This window comes from Pteronotus mesoamericanus, unplaced genomic scaffold (assembly GCF_021234165.1).
Source record: "Pteronotus mesoamericanus isolate MK-2021 breed Mesoamerican mustached bat unplaced genomic scaffold, CSHL_Meso_final scaffold_99, whole genome shotgun sequence".
Classification (NCBI taxonomy): Eukaryota; Metazoa; Chordata; class Mammalia; order Chiroptera; family Mormoopidae; genus Pteronotus; species Pteronotus mesoamericanus.
Genome location: NW_026555330.1, coordinates 2,398,120 through 2,424,162, shown reverse-complemented (window position 1 = coordinate 2,424,162; position 26,043 = coordinate 2,398,120). Strand labels below are relative to the sequence as shown.

At 34.9% G+C, this 26,043-nt stretch overlaps 1 protein-coding gene across 2 annotated transcripts in view; it reads left to right on the top strand.

Annotated features, from left to right (window-relative positions):
• The window catches only part of MAN1A2 (mannosidase alpha class 1A member 2), a 131,573-nt gene that overhangs the window by 35,413 nt on the left and 70,117 nt on the right, over nt 1-26,043 (top strand). For both annotated transcript variants that reach the window (XM_054564910.1, XM_054564911.1), the window contains exons 4-5: nt 9,230-9,348; nt 15,414-15,494. In XM_054564910.1, coding sequence (XP_054420885.1) covers nt 9,230-9,348; nt 15,414-15,494 — 200 coding nt within the window. The remainder of the gene's footprint in view (nt 1-9,229; nt 9,349-15,413; nt 15,495-26,043) is intronic.

Below are 26,043 nucleotides of genomic sequence, written 5' to 3'. Positions count from 1 at the left end.
GTCTTTCACCACTGGCTTATTTCACTTAGCATAATGCTCTTCAGTTCCATCCATGCTGTCGTGAAGGGTAGTAGCTCTTTCTTTCTGCTGCGTAGTATTCCATTATGTAAATGCACCGTAGTTTTTTGATCCACTCATTTATTGATGGGCCCGTAGGTTGCTTCCAGCACTTGGCTATTGTAAATTGTGCTGCTATGAACATTGGGGTGCATAAGTTCTTTCAAATTGGTGTTTTGATATTCTTAGGGCATAATTCCAGCAGTGGAATTGCCCGGTCAAAAGGCAGTTCCATTTTTAGTTTTTTTGAGGAAACTCCATACTGTTTTCCACAGTGGCTGCACCAGTCTGCATTCCCACCAATGGTGTACTAGGATCCCCTTTTCTCTTTAATGTCGTCGGCACTTATTGTTTGTTGATTTGTTTATGATGGCCATTCTGGTCAGTGTGAAGTGGTATCTCTCTGTAGTTTTAATACTCATTTCTCTGATGGCTAGTGATGCTGAGCATCCTTTCATATATCTCTGGGCCCTGTGTATGTGCTCCTTGGAGAAGTGTCTGGTCAAGGGACATAAAGGAAAGAATAAACAAATGGGGCTGCCTCAAAATAAGAAGCTTCTGCACGGCCTAAGAAAATATCAGCAAAATGAAAAGGGAACCAACCATTTGGGAAAATATATTTGCCAATGATACCTCGGACAAGGGTTTGATCTCTAAAATATATAAGGAACTCACACAACTCCCCTCCAGGAAGACAAACAATCCCATTAAAAAATGGAGTAGCACTTTTCATTTCCTTCAGGAACTTTCCCTTTGCATTCACAGCTTGGCTCACTGGTGCAAGAGGCCTAGCTCTTGGCCTATCTTTTGGCCTCCCTTGGCTTTTGACATGCCTTCCTCACCAAGCTTTATCATTTCTAGCTTTTGATTTAAAGTGAGACATGCAAATTGTCACTTGATTAGTTAGAGGCTATTATAGGGTTATAAAGTAGCCTAATTTTAATTTGTTGTGTCTCAGGGAATAGGGAGGCTTGAGGAGGGGGATGGAGTTGGGGTAACAGCTGGTTGATGGAACAGTTGGAATATACACAACATTTATTAAGTTTTTCATCTTATATGAGCACTCCCCCCAAAATTACAATAGTAACATTTAAGATCACTGATCACAAATCATTATCATAGTAATGAAAAAGTTTGAAATATGGGGAGAATTATCAAAACATTGCACAGAGGCATGAAGTGAGCAAATGCTGTTGGAAGAATTGGCGCTGATGGACTTGTTTGACATAAGGTTGCCACAAACCTTCAGTTTATTAAGAGCACAGTATCTGTGAAGCGCAATATAGAATGGTACATGCCTGTATATAAAAAACCTAACATTTCCAAGGGGATTTATTTGATAAATGAGTGGGTTATGTTATACATTCATAGTTACAAGGGAAAAATCAGCCATGTGAATGAAAATCTGCGGAAGGGCTGTGTTCAACTTGAGTTCAGTCCACTTATTAAAGTTCTCAATGTAAAAAATTTAACTTACTTAACTAACATCTTTTACTCAACCCAATGACAAGTTTTGAGAATTACCAAGCTATTTTTATAGGCTCTACTTCTTTCCACTATTTTAAATCCTTCTAGTTATGACAGGTATCTTTTAAGTATTAATAGATGTAAATATTAATGGGGTAACAAGACACATAAACTAGTCATATGCAGTGTAATTGTTTACTAATTGTAACACGCCAGCATAGTAATTCAAATAACAGCATTTTTCTTTATGAAAACTATGGGAGAATTTTTTAAATGCCGTGTTTCTCTTTTAATTTGTTTTTTTGCTTGGGTGTTTTCTGTAAAAAAAGAAAATTAATGAAAATATAATTTTCCCTGGGTTTGGAAGGTGTTGGGATGGAGAAATGATGGAAAAAATTTTTTAAAAGTTATATTATTATTTAAAGATTTAAATTATAATGAGATTCCAGAGATCTCATTATATGACATATAATTTAGCAGAAATCACACTGAAATAAAATATATTTCCTCAACCGAGGTCACAGATGGACAAGTTCCCATTGCTTTGTGGTTGCCACAGTGTGAGACATTAGTGCAATAAAATCCATTATATTTAATGGTTAATTAAAATTAGATCCTCTCTTCAAGTAAATATCCCTTTATATTAAACTGAGTGATAAACAGCGAGCCCTTGTAAATGATTAGAGTATAAAAGTGTACTGAAAAAAAATTGGATATTAATTTTCTACTTTTTAAAAATTTATTGAGTTTAGAGAGGGAGGAAGGGGGTGAGTGGAGAGAGAGAGAGCTTGATTGATTTATTGTTCCATGTATTTATGCATTCATTGGTTACCTGACGGGATCAAACCCACAACCTTGACATATCAGGATGACCCTCTAACCAACTGAGCTACCTGACTAGGGTTTCTGCTTGTTTTTTTAAAACCTTGTTTCTCAGAACATTTAATGTATTAACATTTATCAAATAGGTCCTAGGTAAGGTAGTAGTTAAGTAACATACATTATTTCATTTAATCATTGCAATAACTGTGTAATGAAAGATTGTTTGCTGAATTTAAATTCAGAAGATAAATGAGCTTTCATGTAACTTTAAAAATTCCATTCTTTAGAAGTCAGTACAAACCTTTTAGTGAGCAAAAGGGATGTTTCTTTCTTAACTGAATGTAATGTTCTTTAAATCCTAATGGAGAAGTTTTGACTTACTGTTTTTTCTTTTAAAATAATGGAATTTAAAAAAAATGAAGGGCAGTTTTAATTTTTGGTAATTTTGTTACACTTCTTCAAATGTAAGCGTTGTAGATCACTATTTGGTTAGGCTGGTAAATGGTGAGCGGAGCCTGGCAGGTTCAGATCATTGTCAAGCGAGTTCTTGCTAGATGGTCATTAGGAGCACTTAAGTTGATTTACTGGGCACACTAAGAGTTATTTGTAAGGTCATGAAAGTTAAGAAAGTTAGAGTTGGAAAGAGAAACTTTACAAAATAAGCTCGTTCATTCTGGGTTAACTGGGTATAGAAGCACAATTTTCCCAGTGGTCCTCCATTTCAGGGGGATCGTTATGTAAATGAAGTATAACTAAGTATATATTCCAATAAAAAGTTTTATCTTCTTTTACCAATTTGATATGAGGTCAGTTATTTGCTTTGGATTGTGTAATTTGGTCTGTGAATAAAACTTTTTTCCTTTAGAACAATAGTCATATACACATTAATAGTAAAAATATTAACAGTATTTATATAATTCATACTACTGCTATAGACTATATTGTCTTTCACAAATTAATATGTTGAAGCTCTAACCCCCAATGTGTATTTGAAGATAGAGCCTTAGGAAGTAATTATGGTTAAATGAACTCATAAGTGTAGGGCCTCTTAAATGAAAAGGAAGAGAACAGACACCAGAGCTCTCTCCCTGTGCTCATGCACCCAGGAAAGGCCATATGAGGACATAGTGAGAAGGTGGACGGCCACCAGCTGAGAAGAAAGGCTTTACCAAAACCTGAAGCCTTGGTCTTAGACTTCTAGTCTCCAGAACTATGAGGAGATAATTTCCATTGCTTAATACTCCTAGTCTATGGTATTTTTTTATGGCAGCCTAATAAGGATACTATATTCGAAGGACTTATTTCAGAGATTTATGTGAACTGAACTTATTTAGTACTAATAGCAAGCTTATGAGATAGATACTGTTACTGTTCTTGTTTTATAGATGAGAAAGCCAAAGCACAGTTAAGGTCAACTAACTTTCCCAAAGTCACACAATTAGGAAATGGAGGAGCCAGGATTTGAATCCAAACATTCTAGTGCTATGATCCATGTCTGTAACCACTATTATATACTGTTTCATATGCAATGTTTGGATTCCATATCAGGAATCCTTCAAGATAGAAAAAGTTAATATCAGCACACAGGAAAAATCCATAGTGAGAAGAAAACAATGGTGAAATGGTAGACAAAGTGAACATGCAGTCTGCAGCATTTTCAGTAGTCAAAATTAGGCGCTTATATCTTTTATTACTATTTTTAAGTTGGCTACAATTATTTTTAGATCTGCAGTTAATTTATTAAAGGATTAATAAATAAAACTTAAGACTTGTTTCTTATGTACTCTGTTCCTTTTCATCTCATATTCTTGCTAGTGAGTAGGGAGTTGTTTTTGTTTTTTTAATTTTTTTCTTATTCTTTTCTTTGTTTAAATAGAAGTCTAAAAGAGGCGCAGTAGTTCTGAGTGTCTCATTTGACGTCCAATATTCAGTATGTCTTTCCAAAATCAGGATCCTAGAGTTGGAAGGAACTTTAAAAGCCTAGCCACTCTATTACTATAGGAACATGCAGGTGAGCGTTCCTTTACTTGCCATATTCCAGAATATATGGAAAACAACTTAAAACATGGCTTTTTCCCTTTTTTTTAGCTTTGATTATTAAATTTTTGTGTATGTGTTATAACTAAAATCAGTGTTCCTCTGACTTCTATATAGTTGGTCCTAGGCATCAGAGGATTCTTCACGCACAGATAACAGAAAATCCATTTCAAAATGACTTAAACTAAAAAGGAAATTTAATCAGTTTAATGAAGTCCTGGAGTAGATTGGATTCCAGCTTAGCTGTTTTCTTTAATTTTTTTTCTGTTTTCTCTTTCCTCTCTGTTGATACTTTCAGGCTGGCTTTTTAGCAGGATGGTTGCAGCAGCTCGAAGCTTCCTACTTTCACGCAGTCACATCCATAGAAAAGAGAACGCTGTAGAGAAAAGAGTGCTAGGCTTTTTTGGAAACCTCATTGAAAGAGGCACTGTTTCTTGTTGTGTCTAATTGAGTTTTGTGCTCGTACTTGAACCAAATGCTATACCCAGAAGGACGGGACATATTTGTTTGGTTTTGCCCAGTTAGGGCTCACCCCTGAAGCCTGTGAGTGGGAAGAGAGAAACGTTGCTGGACATAAGTTAGCACTGATACTAATTTTTCCAACAACGATTAGAGTCTGTTTATGCTACCTGCCCATCAGTCATTTAGTAGCTATCTTGGTTATCAGATTGACTGTCGCAGTGCTTGTATTCAGGTAGCCCGTTTTTGAATGACCTCAAAGCCATTCACATAACTTTTATTACAGTATATTGTTATAATTCTATTTCATTGTTAGTTATTATTGTTAATGTCTTACTCTGCCTAATTTATAAATTAAACTTTATCATAGTTATGTATGTATAGGAAAAAAAAGATAGTGTATATAGGGTTCAGCACTATCCACAGTTTCAGGCATCCACTGGGGGTCTTGGAATGTATCCCTTGTGGATGGGCGGGGGGCCGCTGTACTCAGTATTGCTGTAATGGCAATTCTCTCGAAATTCAGATTTAGTCATTTTCAATAAAAATGACTTTAATGTATACATGATAGACTGACTCTAAAACAAAGCATGTGAAATAGAACATTTTATTAAAAAAAAAGTTGAAGGATTTACATCACTTGATTTTAAGATTTATTGTCAAGCTGCAGTAATGAGGACAGTATGATTTTAGCATAAGGACAGATAGAGATCAGTGGAAAAGAATAAAAATAGTACTGCGCATGCATGGTTAATTGATTTTCAGCAATGGTGCTGAGGTAATTCAGTGGGTAAAAGGATGGTCTTTCCAATAAATTGTGCTGGATTCACTACATGCTTGTGTAGAAAAATAATGAACCTTGACTTTTCAACATTATGCACAAAAATTAACTTGAAATGGATCATAGATCTAAACATAAAAGCTAAAAGTATAAAAGTTCCAATAGAAAGCATTTGAGAAAATCTTTGTGACCTTGAGGTAAGCCAAGAGTTTTTAGAATACAAAAGCATAAACCATAAAAGAAACAAATTGATAAATTGGACTTTATGAAAATTAAGAACTTCTGCTTTCCAAAAGACAGAAAGAAAATGAAAAGGCAAGCCACCAGGCTTGGAAATATATGTCATATATGTATATAAGGATGGATTCAGAATATGTAAATAATTCACATAGCCAGTAAAGCAAATTAGTCATCAGGGAAATTAAAATTCAAGTTACAGTTCAATATCCCCCACACCCATTAGAATGACTAAAATTAAAAGAAAAACAATTCTGAGTGTTGACAAGGGCGCTAGAGCAACTAGAACTCATACATACCTGCCGGAAGTATAAAACGGTGAACTCTGGAGATCAGATAGTAGTTTAATTTTTCTTACTACGTTAGATTGTTGCATCAGTGATATTCAGAATTCACAAATTGAATTTTAAGTTATTTCTCTGTATGCTATAAAAATTTATGTAGGAGTTTACATCCTTAAAATTAAAATAAAATTTATTTTATGAAACTTAGAGAGTATGGTAGTTTTATACTGGGTAGCCCTTTGAGAGCTGAGTTTTTTCTGTTTCTTGGTCTTTTTGTTAGGAATTTGTTTTTTTCTTTCATAAGTCAAAATGTTATATATATATTTGTGTGTGTGTGTGTGTGTGTGTATATATATATATATATGAAAACCATCAATTCCATTCATTTTTTTTTCAAATTTATTGGAACGATATGACTAAAGTGGGCTTTTTATAGTCTTCTTAATTTCCTCTGTATCTGTTTGTTAATGCATTCCCATTTCTTATTTTAAGTTTTTGTATTTCTGTGACTACTTTTAAAAAATTGGTTAGTGGTAGATTCATTGTATAGGTCTTTTCATAAAACTAATACTGAATTTATTATTTTGACAGTTTTCTTCATTTCAAATTCATTAAGTTCTACTTTTAGCTTTTCTGATTCATCTGCTTTGTTGTTCAAGTTTATCATTCTTTTTCTTCTTAGTAGAATATTGTGGATTCAGTTATTTTCATTTGTTCTTAGTGGGTAATATAACATTTTCAACTTACGAGTTTTTCTCTGAGTACTGCTCCAATTGATTTCTGTGTTCTCACAATAAATTTTATTAATGTCATATATTCTGCAGTGTCATATTTTACTTCTTTGATCCAAGGGTCGTTTTAGCCCTTTTAGTTTTTCCAGTTGAAATCTTGATTTGTCTAGGTAAACAATCCTAGTGACAGCCAGTATTTCAACTTTGTCTCTGCTTTGAGCTTTTAGCTGATGGCACACACCTATAGCTACCTATAAACTTTGAAATAGGAACAAAAGGTGATACTCTTAAGGATTTAAAATAAGCATGATAAATATTTTGGACAAAATACTAAAATGGGAAAATACATATTTAGGTGATTATGCAAGAGATAGGGATATGTGGGTGATTAAATAGCCTAATAAAGTTTTTGTTACCTGAATAAAAGATGAGGACAAGAAAAGTAAAAGGAAAGTATGTCTGTAATAACCCAGAACAAACATTCTAGTTAATATCAACATGAAGAGAACTGAGTTGGGAAAAGACCAAGGAATTTATCAGAGTGTGGTGGAATATTTGCCTTGTTAGTGATACACTTCTTGATAAGATGAAGAAATTGTTAGGAGCACACAAACAAAATGTGATGTAAGTGAAGGACAACTATTATAAGAACAAATTTTTATAGCTTTTTTTTAACTACATCAAAACATTAGGATTTTTTCAAATGCAAACCTATCATATTTCTTTGACTTTTTCAGATATATTTTAATTTATTTAAAATTTTTTTGTCTTATTACACTTATATAGCTTTAGACCTTCATAAGAAAATGCTATTTACCCAGTAGAGAAAGGAATAACATAACATAACTTAAGTAATGTCAAATGCTGACTCTTAAAATATCACCAGAATAACTGGTTGATAAGACAAAACTTTATCTTTGTTTAATGTTTACTTTGGTAAGGTAGATAGCCTGTCAGACAGGGAAGGAAAAGTTTAGATATTTATTGAGATTTAAAATCTGGTTTAAGATGGGCCTTTCAATTGGTGGATGCTTGTTTATGATGATGAGTTAAGGATCATGATACAATAATTCAGTATTGGTAAGAAGAGAATTTGGAGGCAGAGTTCAGAGTTTTGGGATGTGAGCCATCATTTGATACTTTCTTTTGAAGAGTTGACTGGTCTGTCAGGAAGCTCCTGGAATGAACAATAAAGTTATTTAGCAACTTTTATCTTTCTGAGCAAGAGACTCCTGAAACAGTAAACTCTTGATGAAGACAGCATAATAATAAAGTCATGTTAGTGTAGATAGTAAGCTGTGTGGATGATTTTCATTTTCAGAAGACAGAAATAATAATCTTATTCCTGAGATGGGAGAGGACCCATCTGCTCCCTGCGATTTATTTTTTTTACGATGCTACTAGGTTTGTTCGTTAATATTTTATTCAGGAATTTTGCACTTACATTCATTAGTAAGATGGACCTATTTTCTTGTCATGTGTTTACAGTATCTAGTTTTGGTATCAGCTAGGTTTTTTTTTTATCCTCACTTGAGGACTTTTTTTTCCACTGCTTTGGGAGAGAGAGACATTGATGTGAGAGAGAAGCATCGATTTGTTACCTCTTGTTTGCACCCCAGCTGGGGCTCAAACCTGCAACCTGGTTATGTGCCCTGACTGGGAATCGAACCTGTGACCTTTCCATTAACAAGACAACACTCCAGCCAACTGAGCCACACTGGCAGGGCACCTAGCTTTTTGGAGTTACTCCCTCATGGAAACGTTTTCTTTAAGATCAGGATTATCACTTCCCTGAAGATGGGTAGATCTAATTATTTTGATTTTCTCTACTCACATTTTGTTTTCTGACTTACTTTTTCGGTATGATCAACCTGCTTCTTGATTGCTAAGGATTATTATAGTTTCTGTTCTGTGGTTATCTAGCCTTATTGTATTTGTGTTGTTATTTTTAGGTATAAATTTGCCTTTTCTACAAATTTATACCAGAAGAGTATCATTGTCTTATGACTTAGCTTGTCACCTTAAACTACCCTCCCCATTTCTTGAATTAATCCTCCTCTGTTTTTTAAACCTAATTTATTTAAATAGATAGATCTTATATTATTATGACCAGGAAGAAAAGGATAATTATAACTTTAATTTTTCTTTATCTTCTTATTAGTTGTCAGCGTGCCATTTTTAGGAAAATATATCAAACAATGTATATTATCTGTTCTTATGGAAAAGTGAACCACGTTGGATATTTTTTTGCTCCTTATATTCCTACTATGATTTGCTTTTTATATATAAAATATTTTAATAGACCTTATGTGAAGAGCATTATTTTAATGACAGTTTTTCTTCTCCAAATGTAGGAAGTTCACAAATGGGTGCTACCATAGTAGATGCTTTGGATACTCTTTATATCATGGGACTCCATGATGAATTCCGAGATGGGCAAAAATGGATTGAAGACAACCTTGATTTCAGTGTGGTGAGTATGAAGTTAATTTCTTTGATTGACTATGAAAGGACACCATGTCTAACCATAATAGTTTTGAGCATTATACTGGCAGCTTAAGGACATTCTGAGTTCCCCTTTTTCTTTTGGGATTATCAGATATTTAATTTTTGCATAAAATATACATTCTTACCATCTTCCTTGTACTTTTCTTGCCCTTATCATTTGAGGCCATGTGTTAAGGCAGCAGTTAGGGGGAAAACACATTGGACTAGAAACATGAGGAAAGCATAAACTGTAAATAGTAAGTGTTTTGTTATTATTTTTAAAGATTAAATTATTTGGTACAACTTTGATGAACCTTCCTACCTATCTAGCATTAGGCCTTCTAGCATTTTGGCACAGTTGTTCAATAGTGCTACATACGTTTGAAGCCCAGCACAGCTACATTCTAGCTGTGTGACTTTGGAAAGTTTCTTATTCTTTCTAAACCTATCATAAAATTGCTATTCAAGTGCAATATTGTGAGGATTATTTGAGATAATCTGGTACATATAAGTGCTCATCTAATGGTAGCAATTATTTTCTTTATTACCAGTCTTCATCTAAAAGATGTGTGGACTGTTTTACATCTTCATTATCATCTTCCACGATATTTGTGCTTGCTGTTCCTCTGACTGTAGTCAGAACTCACTCCTTTTCTATGTGTTTTTCTCTGGCAGATTCTGCACTATTTCAGTTGTGATTTAAATCCATAATTATTTCTTCTCCCATGTTTTTTCCTGATGCTAACTAGACAGAACTGATTGTGTTCTTTTATATTGTTCACGCATTTTGGACACATCTCAATTAGAACAATTTTTATTATCAGGTAGGTTTAGGTTTGGCTGTGAGTGGCAGAAAACCTAATATAAAATAGCTTAAACAGGATAGATGTTTATTTCTCTTTCATTCGAATTAGGTACAAAGATAAGCCGTTTAGGGTTGGTTTGGTTAGCTCCTTGATCATTAAGATCCTAGAGTTCTTGGTCTTGCTGCTCTGCTCTACTCATGGACGAAGGTGATTCTTCAAGATAAGGTGGGTAAACCTTCCAGTTGCAGAAAAGGGGAAGGGATAGAGAAAGATATGCTGTGTATACTGTTGAATAGCTCTGACTCATATGGCCCAGCCTTACTGTAAAGAGAGGCCGAGAAATGCAGTCTTTTTTCTTTTTTCCCCCTGTTTGGCTATGTAGTCCTTATCAGGTGGTACTTTATATATCTTGTTTAAGAAAGCCCTACTCCAGGGTGAAGTATATATATACATGAAGATATATTACTGTATTTAATTTTAAATATTTAATATTTGCTTTTGCATTTAGGTCTTTAATTTATGTGGAATTGATTTTTTTTTTATGTAGGGCAAGATAGGCTACCATCAGTTGATCCTAGTACCATTTATTTCCCCACTATTTATACATGCCACATTAGTCATATTAATCTATTTCCTGTTGGCTTTTTTTCTTTATCCCTACATCATTATTAAACTCTCTTAACTGCAATATTTTGGTGAGAAGCTTGATATCTATATTTGAATCTTGATGTCTGGTTTTGTTCCTCTGGGGAATTATCTTAATTCTCATTTATTTGTTATTCTAAGCTCGGAAATACTGTTGAAATTTTGATGGGGATTATATTGAGTTTATAGGTTAATTTGGAGAGAATTGACATCTGTGCAATTTCAAATACTCCTGTTCATTAATGTGGCAGGTTTATTATGCCTAATAATTTGCTGCTTTATCATTTTTATCAATGGGCTCTATCTGGAACCAGAACTATACCATTTTTTTTTAATTAGAGGATTTACTGTTTAGAATTCTTAACTAAATAATGGGGAACTGAAAAAGCAGAAAGAGGACATTGTGTTATCACAAGGGGTAGTAACTACAGTAAACAGCTACCACCCCTGGGACTTTGAGAACAATGTGAAGAGATTGGGATAATTAAAGTTTAGTAGCTAGGGATCTATTTCTGGTACCACAGGAATTCTTAGAAAGGCTCTCTCAGAGCTAGGTCTCAGACTTCTGGAGAGGGGCTATCTAGTGCTGTGTATCGCTAAGGGTCGTAATGAAGCTGCCTTGGAGATCGTGTATGTGTGGCAGGGAACCTGGAACCAACTGCCACCCCCAGGGTAGAGGTAAATTAGGGAGAATAAGTCCCTTCTTCTTCTAGCCTTGTATATTATCTTAGTAAACCTCCTACTGGCAAATGAGAGCTGCATTTGCAGAGTTCCAATTCTAGTATTAAGAAAGTAGAGTATGGATAATGGATTTGAACCTGAGAAAAGATAGCTTAATAATCAGCACAGTCAATCATTTATCATCCCTTTACTTATACCTTGTGTATCATATGTTTAGCTGTATATCATACATATAGTGGTATTTTGCTTTTGTTACTTTTATCCAGCCTTGGAGGCTGTTAACTGCTAAATTTGAAATAATTACATTTATTATAACATTTGGAGCTGTAGCTTCCATCTTTGGCTACCTATATTATTATGCTTTTCATTTTCTTTTATTTTGTCTTTATTTTGAATTAAATTACTTCATGTTTCTTTTCCTCTCTACTAGTTTGGCATTTATACTTTTCATTTCCATAATTTTGGTGTTGCTCTTAAATTTTATATGTGTTCTTATCAAAATTTAAAGATTTTTTAAAAAATTTATGATTTTAGAGAGAGGAAGGAAGAGAGAAAGAGAAACATCAATTTGTTATTCCACTTATTTATGCATTCATTTGTTGCTTCTTATATGTGCCCTGACCAAAGGTTGAGCCCACAACCTTAGCATATCAGGACAGTGCTCTCCAACTGAACTACTGGCCAGGGACTCAAAGTTTAAGATCAGCCAGGTTCTCTATCCTCTTTCTGAAGGACACAAGAAGGATCTTAGACTGCTTTAACTTAGCTTCTCTCTCTTGTCATATGTACGATTCTTACCTAGTTGACCCAACTTGTATTTGAAACTTCCAAATAAAGTAATGAATAAATAAATATATTTATTGAATGCTTCCTCTATAAAAGACACTGTTGTAGATTTTGTGAAAAAAGTAATGAACAAAACAGAGTCTTGCCCTGACTGTTGTGGCTCAGTGGTTTGAGTGCTGGCCTGTGAACCAAAAGGTCACCAGTTCAGTTTCCTTCACTTTCCAGTCAGAGCACATGCCTGGGTTGTGGGGCCAGGTCTCTGGCTGGAATGTGCAAGAGGCAACTGATCAGTGTTTCTCTCTCACATTGATGTTTCTCTGCCTCTCTTTCTCCCTACTTTCCCCTTCTCTCTAAAAATAAATAAAGTCTTTAAAAGAAGCAAAAACAAAACAGAGTCTTATCTGTTTTTTTAGTTTATATTCTAGCTTTGGAAGAAAAACAGTTGTTAACCTAACAATAAAAACCTAAAGTGAGAGGCAACAAGCATTTATCTGAGATTTAAAAAAATTGCTATCTGGGGGGATAGATTTAGGCAGAGATTTAAGTTATGTTCTGATTAGGAGGGAAGGCAAGGGGTTTTTATGAGAAGGGAAAGGAAAATAATTATGTGATTAGAAGGAAAGAATTTCTATTGGTGCTAATAAGCTGAGTTTTTCTCTAGCTGTACACATGGTAGTGCTAATTCTAAAGAATGTTTTTAATTTTAGCCAGGATTTCTGCTTTTCTGTTAGCTTTAGAAACAGCTGTTTGGAATATAATGTTGGTTTTGCCCAGTTCATAGGTTATTTTTGTCCAGTTTAAATATGTATTCCAAAGGTTTGAGGGGTAAGACATGCCAGGTAGTTTCTCTGGGATGATGGCTCTGATTCCATTTTGAAATGGCTCCATTTATAACATTTGTCACACAGTAAACAAAGATTCCAAGTTATATGTATTGTAGTATATCAGTTGGTGATAAGTGCTGTAGAGAACAATAAAGAGTAAGTAGGACTAGAATAAGTAGTACTGGGGATTCCTGTTTTACATAGGGTGGTCATTGAAGGACCCTGTTATGGTGACATTTCTGAGAGGAGACCCAAGGGAACCATGCGCATATAAGGCTCTCTCCTACTAGGTATTATAGGTGAGTATGGAATTAGAGGCTGATGATTATTTTCTCTTAACTTTCTGAAGATACACTTCCATTGTCTTTCAGTTGCTGTTATGCTGTTGAAAAGGGTCTAATTTTTCAAAGATAATGTCTTTTTCTCCTTGTTTTAATATTTTTAATGTTTTTGCTTTGTTGTAGTATAATTCCATTACCATATTTCTATTATTTTTTAAAGGATTTATAGTGTTTTATCAGCCTGAGGATTTATGTTTTCATCAATTTTGGGAGATTCTCAGTCATTACTCCTTTAAATAATGTCTATCTCCCACTCTTTCCCAACTCTCCCTCTAGAACTTCCCTTATTTTCTGTCTCTCTTGTGAGGGAAGGTATGAATTTTACAAATAAAGAATTATACAGTAATCAGACAATAACTGTTAATCAGGGAAATAACGCAGTGCCAGGGATATTTTTGATGAAGGATTATTTTACTGTTTTATATTGTGTTGTTAGAAAGACCTTCAGTGTAAAGACTGGCAGAGGAGTTTGGCAATTCTGGAACAGCAAGTAGAACCATTTGGTAATAAAAAAATTGGGTTGAAGGAATATTGGTAGGAGATAACATCAGAGAGGTGATGGAGAATCTGATTATGATGGGTCTTATCAGTCACTTTACACTTAGTGTAGCCAAAGGTCATTGTAAGGACTTGCACAGAGTAGTAACCTAAACTGAGTTAAGATTTAAGAGGCTCAGTCAGCTATAGGATGCTGTATAAATAGAGTGTAAGCAGAAGAGTAAGGATGAAATCAGGGAAACTATGAAGCTAGAAGATTATGAAGGTGGTAGAGGCCCTCCCTCCCTCTTCCCTTCCTCCCTATATTTATGAATGTCTATTGCTGTGTGCTATGTATTGGGAATATATGGAGTAATATAAACACTGCTTTTGAGTATGGGGTGTGATGACAGTTATTAAAAATTACATTGTATTGTGAAAATTCTACATTGGAGAAATATACTTGTGTTATCAAATGATGTGTTCTGTTCATGAATGCTGGAAGGACTTCAAGGTAATATATATTACCTTTTAATTTTTATTAAAAAATTAATCATAAATATTATCTTTATATTGGTCAATTGTGTATATTCTCTGAATTCTTTGGTCATGTTCTTTGCCACTTCTACTTTTCATTCTATGTATTAGGATTTTTCTCAGCAGTGCCTGTATTCACATCTAAATACAAATGGACTCTATGTAGTAAGGTTATTAATACTGCTATGTTTATCCCAAACTTTATTCTGTTGTTTGCTTTTTAATTTTATTCATAATTTTTTTCTCATAGGTAATTTACATCTTGGGGAAACTCAAGTCTTTTTATCAGCATTTGTTATCAATGCTGTTGATTTTATGCTTACAAAGTAACTTCTTTCTCAAGGAAGTTTACATATTGTCACATTTTCTTCTACCCTTTTGATTTTTTTCGTATATTTGTGAAGTCATTATTCAAATTAATTTCTTACCTAGGAATTATTTTCCCAACATTATTAATTGAATGATGCATCATCCTACCATTATTTTCTTGGTGCCTCTTTTAATGTTTATTAAATTACTATATGTTAGGAAAAATATTTACAATTCAGAGGAGAGATAGAAGTGAAAATGGATGTTATACTGTAGTGATTAGAACAAGGAAAGGACCAGTAGAGAGTGCTAATTCTAGAATTCAGGAAGTAGACACTTCCTACTTCCTGGAGAGAAAATAGTCAACAGTATCAAATATCTTGAGAGTTTCACAATAAAATGTAAGGGGCATGAAAATGGCCCATTATTTTTCACAATTAAGAAGCAGTAGATAGAGTAATGGAGGAGTTGCGATTACATTAACAAACGGGAGGGGAGATTAGAGATAGTTGCATGAGAAATGAAGGTGTAGAAAGTGGAAAAACATTTTCCACAGGATCTTTGCAGGAAACATATGCGGTATTGAAAACCTTCTGAAAACTAAAGTTTTAAGTACATGTGAATGTTTTCAATATGTTTTCACAGAATTCAGAGGTGTCTGTGTTTGAAGTCAACATTCGATTTATTGGAGGCCTACTCGCAGCGTATTACCTTTCAGGAGAGGAGGTGAGCAAGATCAAGTAGTACATTGTTTGTTTTGGGGAGGGGGTTGTGAGTGGAATTTAATAAAATGAAAGATTCCCCCAGGAGCATACCGCTTTCTTAATTATTGAATATTGAGCTAATGTTAAGGTTTGCTGAAAGAACTGGATGCTATAGGTGGGACTGTCCTTGGGAATGGTGATTTTTTCATCTTGAGAATCTCAGTAAAACATAAATTGATCACAGATCTTAGCTTCATAGACGCCAGGCCTCCTTTGCAGGAGTGATCCTTCTCTAGGATGTTGCCGCTGCAATTAATTACATGGTTGGAACAAAAGAGGGAAAATTATTAGGACCATATTTAAGGAGTGAATGGGGAAGATTGAATATGGATCCTCCTAAGACCAAAAATTAATTATTAAAACTGTCTGGAAATTGAATACAGTTCTTTTTGCTATAAATTGAAAAACAAAATACAACAACTCTGAATTCTCCTTTCTGGACATCTTGGTGTAACAAGACATTTCTATTTCATTTTCTGAGAAACTACTTTGCCCATATATTTAATTAGTTTGTTGGTCTAAATAATTGTAAGAGCTCTTTGTAAATTTAAGAAAATTCATCTTTTGTTATATGTGGTGTAAAGATGGATTTCTGTGTTATCTTCAGTTTTTATTTTTTGTGGTTAACCATAACTCATCATTTTTAGGATTTTTTAAAAGTGTTTATAGCTCCTAGATTTTGTTTATTAGCAAGTCTTCCCCATGTCTATTATTACAAAACAAAAATTCCCATTTTCTTCTGGATTTTTATGATTTTATATGCTTATATTTAAATATTTTATCTATGCTGTGTGCTTGTGTAAAGAGTGAGATAATCCTGTACTACAATTTTTTTAGAAGTAATATGTTTGAAGATGCTGGTATTTAATATAAATATTATATATAACGTTTATTTAGTTTGTGATTTTACTGTCAGACTTCATTATGTAACTTCATTATCCCTGCAACCTATGTTCCATAGCCAGAATACTTCAGTTTGCATTTAATAAAATTTAAAAAGTGAGTTGTACTCTGGCCAACATGTTTTTAAACTTTTGTGTGTATCAGAATCACGTAGGGTGTTTTTTAAAAATGAAGATTCCAAGCCCTGCTCTCAGGGCTGAGATTCAGGTCATTCAGTGTGGAGATCATTATTTATGTTTTTTCCCCAAGGCTCCTTGTTAAAGGTGACTTTGGAAATGGTGCTTCTATACTTTGGGAAACTTTGACCTTAACTAATTTTAATAAAGTCAGTGTAAATTAAGTGATAATATTTTTAAGGTCTGATTTATTGAGATATTACTTATTACATAGAGTAAAATTCACCCATTTTAGTGTATACTTCTATGAGTTTTGATAGTGAATACAGTCTAATGACCGCTAGCACAGTCAAGATACAGGAGAATTCTTCCTAGAAAATTCCCTTTTACTGTTCATAGTTACCCCACCCCCTACTGCCTGCCTATTGGTCACTTAGCTGTCTCAGTTGTCAGCTTGACCATCATGGTATCACAGTGTTTGTGTTGAAGTAACCCTTGTTTTACTTACTAATGGTCCCAGATTACAAGAGTAGTGATGCTGGCAATTGGGATGTGCCAAGCAAAAGCCGTAAAGTACTTCCTTTAAGTGGTGTATTCTCTCAGTTTCTGTTAGTCCGAAAGTCTATATAAATTCTTTTCTTGGAAAGCTGTTTCCTCTGTATGTAACGTGTTGTCCTCCCCACTTCGCGGCCCCCCCCTTTCCGGCTTTGGCTGCCTTTATCTGTTCATATTTTGTTTCGTATGAAGAACCTGAGTGGTTTTTGAGGGACAAGTAGGATTTACTTATTTTGGTTAAGGGTCTCTGAGCTTCTTAGATGTATGGTTTGATATTTTTTGGGAAATTCTCAGTCATTATCTTTTAAAGTATTTTTTTCTGCCTCCTTTCTCTCCTGGTATTTCACTTACTCATAATTATTCAGTTTGAAATTGTCTCATAGCTCTTGAATTTGCTGTTCTTTTCAATTTTACCCACCGCTTTTTTATTCCTCATGTTTCAGTTTGGGTAATTTTTACAGCCCTGCCTTTAAATTCACTGACTTTTATTCTCAGCTCTATTCAATCTACTTTTGAGCCTGTTGAAGGCATGTGGCATCTCTGTTACTTTGATTTAAAAAAAAAATATTTTGTAGTATTTCATTTGACTTTTACAGTTTCAATTTCTCTATTATAATTTCTCATTGTCTTCATGCATGTTTTCCACTTTATCTACTCTCTTTTAACATATTAGTCATAGTCCTTTTAAATACTGTTTCAACTTCAGAGTCTGCTGGTAGGTTGCTTGCTGTATCTATAGAAAGTGGATTTTTTTTCTTGCTTTCTTAGGCACTTCATAGATTTTGATTGAATGCCAGATATTGTGTATGGGGCAATAAAAACTGAGGTTAATGATATTTATGCCTGGATTGGCATGCCTGTGCTGTCTGGAATTGAACCACGTATGGGTTTTCTTACTTGTTATGGTTCCCTGCAGTATACCACTAGGTTTAAATTCCTCTATCATTACCTTGTAATTAGAGTGGGCCTGGTTTGCAGACAAGTTTTTCTTAATGTTTTTGGTCTACCACAGCGATGCCTGTGCCTCAGAGGGTCTCTTTCTATACATACCTTACCTCTCCCCCAGCTGTCTCTCCATGCTTCCTATCCTTTATGTCCTTTCTTTTTTCTGTCTTGATCTATCTGTATCAATATCAACATGTCTGTATCTCTCTATCTAGCCATGAGTTTACACCAAACACAATAAAGTTCATTCTAGCTTTCAGCATTTTCATATTTCCACTTTTCTTTTCTGTTAGTAAGAAACCTGCCTTCTAGTATTCCTTATTTATTTATATATTGGCTTAGTCTTGCTATATGAAACCACTTTCCTGACCTCGCCAGGCTGCTACTTTGTTAATGCACCTTCTTCACATGGACTCCTCTGGGGCTTGACTGCTTTCCTCCTATTGATCCCAGCACCTCTCCAGGACACTGCTGCCCACTCCAGTCATACGTTCTGGGCTCAGACCCTTGACTTCAGGAGATTCTGGAGTGAAATAGTAAGCAATGAAGGGAGGAAGAAAATGGAACTATTTTGATGCCTTCAATTTCAGATATTTTTCCAGATGTCCTTGAGAAAGGAGAGTATTTTTCTTTTTACTTTCATGCTTATCTAATTATGTAGAAGTACTAAATATTTTGTGTGTAATTGGCATACTTGATTAATTTTCCTTCTAAAAAGCATATGATTCAAAATTAATTATGAACAGCTCATGAAAGAGAAGTGCCAGCCTTGGCTGTTTCATATCAGGCTCCCTACCTGAAGGTTGAAGCAAAATGTTGAAATTTTGGTTGCTGTGGTCATAGGAAAACACTAAATGCTGAAAAATATGTGATGTTACTAGCATTGCTATTTTTGCCATTTTTATGTCTCAGACTTTAAGAAGAAACGTTTTGAGGTAGAGGAAAGTATTGATATACATGCCTTGAAGTTAAATGTTTGAGTTCCTACTGTGCCTCCCTTTTATAATGATATTTGGTAAGGCATTTACCTTCTGTAACAAACTGATTCATCCATGAAAATGTGAGAGTTCACTTGAGAGTTGGGAGGTTAAGTTATATGACAGTGCCTAACATAATACCCAACTCAATAGATGTTTACTTTTCTTCCTCCTCTGACTTTTTCCTATGTGGTGATTATTCTTTTTTTCTAATGGGTGGGGAATCCTTTTATTTATTTAAAATAGGTATCATATATTAATTTCTTAGGATAGAGTCTACTCAAAAATAAAGAGAGCATGTTTTACTTTTGTGACTTTCTCATGCAGTAGAATATTACTGACCTTTACTTTTCTCTTTGATCATTTTACATCGAAAGCTCTAATCTATATGTTCCAGGAAACCAACAATGAGTCCCTGAGGCCTGCTAAAAAGAAATAAAACGTAAAAAAATAAATTGAATATGACATTATTCTAATACTTACAGACAATGAATTCCTATGTGTCATGTAAGCCAGAAAATTACCTGTAATTTATAACATGGCAAAGTGCCTCTTTTATAGAATATTATGCATGTATTCTATGTTCTGGTAGAGGGAACAAAATGAGCATTATATGTCATCTAACGAAGTGTCCTTCTTCTTCTGTTGCTTTATTAATATCATAAATGTGAAACTTTATCACTTTATTTTCTTAGAACAGGGCTATTTATATTAAATATTCACAAGTTTAAAAATCTTGATGATTTATTATGTTTACTTGCTGCTAGCCTTAAAAAATGGCATATCTTTTACAGGATCATCTCATCTCATTTTTTAAGGGTTATCAAAGTGGCATCCCTTCCTGAGTAAGATAATAACAATGTGGATAACTTCACCTGAAATCTGTCAAAAAGAGTGGAGAAATGGTTATTTGGAATTTATATGCATTTCACAGATAATGAAAACAAAATTAAAGAAACAACACCAAAATCTTTCTTTAGCAGAACACAAATGGTACTGTATTACCTGTAGGGTAAGATCATTTCTGAATAAGTTCACAGATACTTTCTAAGATAATAGAATATCCCTTTTTGACCTAAAGTCCTTTAAGAAAAGCTCTGAAGTTAAAGGAATGTAGAATATTAATTTTTTTCTGGTTTAAATATTAATCATTATTGTCCTACTGCACTAATTCTATTTTTGTAAAACCTGATTTTGCTCCAAAGATTGCTGTTTTCACTGAAAATTTGATATTTTCATTTTCTCCAGAAATGTGGTAATTGGACAAAACATTCCACTATTCTTTGCTGACTCAGATAACATTTTAAGATATACTCTCCAACATTTTCTTCTTAAATGTGAGAGTTCATCTACATGTTTGTATGCATTCACACATGTTTAAAGTCACGGTACTAATAACAATTCATAGTTGATGATTATGTTTATGATTACTGGTTTGACAAATCAGAAGACAGAGTTTGGAGCGGAGTTTGGTGTCACCTATCACAGGAGCTAGAAATTTAGGGGTGAAATCAGGAAAGAGTGAGCCAGAGAGGAGAAGCCCCAAATTCTGCATACAGGAGACTATGTATTTAGACCACATTGTTCCCTGTATTTTTATAGAGCTATTCCATAATTTTCTGCCTGAAATAAACTCTCATGCTTCCACTCTCTGCCTGATAAAGAACTTCAAGGCCCTAATCAAGGCTCAGATTACTTTATTTATTTTAAGCAACTCTGTTAAGGTTAATGTACATACAATAAAATTCACCCACTTTGTATGGTATATAATTAAATATGTAGGTTGAATTTTAACAAATGTATGATAAGCTGTTGGAGGGAATACAAATGATAAGAATTTTTGGAAAATAATTTGGCAGTGTCAAGAGAACATTTTTAAAATTTAAAATTCTCTTTGACCCAATAATCCACTTTTAGGAATATATTCTCTAAAAGTAACAATGTGGGTATATAAGGGATACTTAGAAGGATATTTCATTGCAGTAGTGTTTGTAGTAGCCAGTATTTGAAAAGACCTGAATATTCATCTAGGGGGGAATAGTTGACTAAATTAATACATCTCTTACTATAGAATGCTGTACAGCTATGAGCCTATTGTTAAGTTTAACATATGACAAGGTCTGTTTAGAAAAAGCCCAGCCATTGTTAATATGAGAATGGTTTGCACGACATTGATGTAACCTAGCATCCAAGGACTGGACTGGAATGTGCATATGCAAACAATGATGACTTCACTGTACGAGTCAGTGGGGATTGTAGATGCCATTGAGTGAGCATATGTACTGTGTGGCCGTAACATTCAAAATGAGTGAGTAGAGCAACAAGTCTGTATCAGATTTTGCGTTAAGCTTGAGTATTCCTCTGTGGAAACTATTTGGATGATTCAGAAGGCCGCAGCTGTGAGCAGCTGGTGATAGGCAGTTTCATCATGACAACATGCCTGGTCATGCATCATGTCTTGTGCAGAATTTTTTGGCAAAACATCAAATCACCCAGATGACTCAGCCCCTCTACAGCCCAGATTGACACCCTCTGACTCCTGGCTTTTCCCAAAACTAAAATCATATAGAAAGGGAAGAGATTTCAGACCCTCGATGAGATTCGGGAAAATATGATGGGGCAGCTGATGGTGATTGGGAGAACCGTGTAAGGTCCCAAGGTGCCTACTTTGAAGGACACTGAGATGTCATTGCCTTATGTACAGTGTTTCTTGTATCTTCTTCAATAAATGTCTCTATTTTTCGTATTACATGGCTGGATACCTTCTAAACAGGTCTTGTATTTTAGCTAGGAAAAATAGGCTTGTTCTGTATGTGTGAGTGTGTTTTCTGTTGGCCAGTTAGCCATGTAGTATTTTGGGTAAGACATAATGGCAGCTTGGGGTAAGATGGGCTGTAGAGATGAGAGAGAGAAATTATTTCAAGGGGTTTGAGAGATACATTAAAAAGGATTGGTGATATTTTGGAGGGAAAATGAAGCAGAAGGGGGAACTGGTTCTCCAGATTTTTGATGTTTGGTACTAGACTGATGGTCTGAAATTTATTAGATATTGAACGACTTAAGAATATTAGATTGGGAGAGGAAGGTCATCAGTTCGTTTTATGTATTTTGAGCTGTAGGGAATTTTGTTATATTTAAGTGAAAACAGATAGTAGACAGAGGCAGTAGATCTGGTGCTTATTGGAGAAGTCTTGACTCAAGATATAAATTTGGGAGTCAGTTGCTATGTAGCTGATAATTCAAAACAAGCACATGTGAAATTGCTCATGGAGACAATATAGTGGTTAGGAGGAGAAACACAACATTAAAGGTCAGATATGAGGAGGATGAATCAGTGAAGGAGGCAGGGAGATAGTAGGATTACTGAACACAATAGAAGAAACTGATTTAAGGAGAAACTGCTCACTAATGTCTGAAAATGCTTTTTGCTCAAATGTGCAGCTAATTCTTTGCAAGATCTGTTTCAGCGAAATGATGGGGCAGAAGCCATGTTGAGATAGGTGTAGGAGTGAGTGGGAGGAGAGGAAATGGATACAGAAAAGTAGACAATTTTGTAAAAATTGGAAAGGTGCTTGTGTTATGTCAGTAGCAGGAAAAGATAGAATAAAAATCCAACTATTTAATTGTATGTATGTACAGAAATAAAGAGGATGTAAATACATCAAAATATTCATTGTCTTTTATTCAGAATGCAGGAACTGTGTGATTTAAAACATTTTTTCCATTTATAATTTTTATTTTCCTGGTTTTAAAAATAATCATATATTTAATAATAGATAATAACAAAAAATATAGGTTACTTAGGTATCATTAGAGTCCAGTTAGGAGACAGAAACCATGCCAGTTATTTGAACAGAATTTAAAACAATTATTAACTAGATATAAAATTAACTTGGTCATTGCTAGATTATAAAGAATACCTAGAGGGTATTATGCCAAGTGAAATAAGTCAGAGAAAGACAGATACCATATGATTTCATTTACATGTGGAATTAAACCCTGAACAAACAAACAAAACAAATCGGAAACAGACTCATAGATATAGAAAACAAACTGATGATTGCCAGGGGGAGGGAGGATAAAGGACGCGTGAACAAGGCAAAAGGGAATAAGAGACACAAACTTCCAGTTATAAACTAAGTTAGTTATGGGAAAAATATATACCACAGGGAGTGTAGTTGATAATACTGTAATAACTTGACGGTGACAGATGGTAACTAGCCTGCTCATGGTTATTATATCGTAAGATATATAGAATCACTGTAAAATGTAGAATCACTGTGTTGTATACCTGAAACAAATGTAATATTGTATGTGAATTATATTTTAGTTTTAAAAAAGAATAATGTATAGCCCTGGCTGGTATGGCTCAGTTGGTTGGCGTGTCGTCCTATAACTGAAAGGTTGAGGGTTCGAATCTGGATCAGGTTGCATATGGGAGTATTGGATGGAGGCAGCCAATCGATGTTTCTCTCCCATCCTTCCTCTCTAAAAGCAATGTAAAAATGTCCTTGGGTGAGGATTAAAAAAAGAAAAAGAAAGAAAAGAATAAGGTATCATGGAGGTGCCTCATACTGGAAGCAACCAGAGCTGAGGGACTGTGGAGAAAAGGTGTCATTACTGAATCTTAGAAACTTTAAGAGGAAGGGCTGAAACAGACCTGTAATGACAGTGTGCTAGCAGGTTGGTGTTCCTGCTGCTGTCCTTGGAGTGAGGGTTGAGGATGATGAAGCTGGTTCTGCGAATGTTGCAAAAACTGCAACGTGGATTCAGCTGCTGCTACAGAAAGGCAGCATTGCTGTGGTTGATGTGAAGGGTTAGGAGAGCAGTGAACCATAGTGCTTGAGTGTCCTTGCACACTTTTGCTGGGAATAACAAGAATATAAGACCCTGACTGCTCCTTACCCAGGTCATCAGGGTTATGCCTGTAAGGATGAGTTAACGCTAAGTAGGCTCGCTTCAGTTATGAAGGAGATTCTCCAAGCTTAGTGTTCTCCTGAAACCCACTGTGTGTGCAGGAGTCCATAGTGGGCCCTTTGGATCATCCCTGTGGGATTTAGGTGGTTGGGTGAAGGTGGGCATTTGCAACCAATGTAAATGAACTCGAAACTCTGCTGCTACTTTGCTATGAATATTACAGGGTTGTTTGTTTGTTTGTTTGTTTGTTTTTTAAATCTCTGACCCAGTGGTCTTCTGTCTTCTGCCAACATTTGTGAAACTGTGGCAGACTAACTTGTTATTTTACAGGTTGGATAAAGTTCTAGATTTCATCCTGAGTTTTAAAACTTTGCTTGCAGGCTAATGTTGAAAGGGAGGTGTGCATGAGTGTGTTTCTACCTCTGTTAACCTCTTTGCGGTAATCTTTACTTTGGGCATAAGGAATACCTGTGCTGCCTTTAAAGATACTCCTGTTCATGGTGATAATGAAAATTCACCCAAAATGCAGTATAGAGAGTCAAAGAGAGAAATTAAGAAAAAGAATTGAGAGATATAAAACAGAGTTCAAAGTTCAAAGGATGTTTAGTGGGAATCTCAGATGAGTTAAATGGAACAGATGATAGAAAGGTAGAGAATAATTCTATGTGACAAGATATCAAAAATAAGGAATATTAAAAGCTGCCAGAGTAGAAGGGCTGTATACTTAAAAAAGAATGATGCCTAATAGCAGAGTTCTCAGTAGCAACAGATGCTAGAAGACATTGGAATAGTATCTTTAACCTGCTGAAATACAATAACTGCCTTGTTTGTTATTCAGGAGGGAGGATATAAGCCCTGACTGATGTTGCTCAGCGGCTTGGGCTTCGTCCTGCCAAACAAAAGGTTGTTGGTTTGATTCCTGGTCAGGGTATGTGCCTGGTTTGTGGGCTAGGTCCCTGGTTGTGGGCGTGCGGGAGGCAGCCGATAGATGTTTCTCTCTCACATTGATGTTTGTCTCTCACATTGATGTTTCTCTCCCTCTCCTCTCCCCCTCATTTTCCCTCTCTCTAAAAATAAATAAAATCTTTTAAAAAAAGAGAGAGAGGATGTAAATGCAGGGCAATGAGTTATGTAATAAATTAGTAAAATATTTTGAGGAATTTAATTGACTACAAAAATTAAGATTCAATAATGCAAGGTATAGGAATACATTTATATCTAGATATAGACATAGATGTATTCCTATGCCTGGCATTATTCTTAATATGTTTGTGCCTGTATCTGCCCTCAGGGGTGTTTACATGTCATAGGCATTTGGCGATTGCAGTATCATGGGCTTGAGCATAGGTAGTTTGGAGCCACACAGGAATGCAAGGCCTTGACTGCTCCTTACTCAGGTCAGCAGGGTTATGCTTGCAAGGATGAGTTAATGTTAAATAGGCTCGCTTTAATTATAAACCACTGCTGCATTTTCCTCTTTTATTCTCTCTTATTTTTTAATCTTTGGTTTTACCTTGAAAACCCTGTGATGAGACAGTCCAAAATGACACATGAGATAATGTCAGAAGATGAAACTCCCACATCAGAAAGCACTCAAACAATTTTACTGGGAAAGAGCAGAGAACAAGTCTAGTTGCTAATGATGCAATTAGGCCAAAGCTGAAGGGTGTCAAGTGGCTGCTGTGTGCAAAGGTAAAAGGAAAGTACGATGCTTGCACAACATATACAGTCAGAACATGGAACATAGGAAGCATGAACCAAGGTACACTGGAAATCGTGATGCAAGAAAAGGAACATCTAAACACTGCAGTGCTTGGTATTAGTCAACTAAAATGGACTGGAATGGGACAGTTCCAGTCAGGCAACTACAAAGTATTCCACTCTGGAAATTATAAACACGAAGAAGAAATAGGGTGGCTTTAATACTGAGGCAAAATGTAGCACTGGTCTGGCAGACTTGTGGGAAAACATATTTATAGAGCCATCATTCAAGTCTATCCTCCAGCTACAGAGGCTGAAGAAGAGGAAATCAGAAGCTTTTATACAAGTATCCAAGAAAATATTGATTACACATCAAAGCAAGACATGCTAATAATTT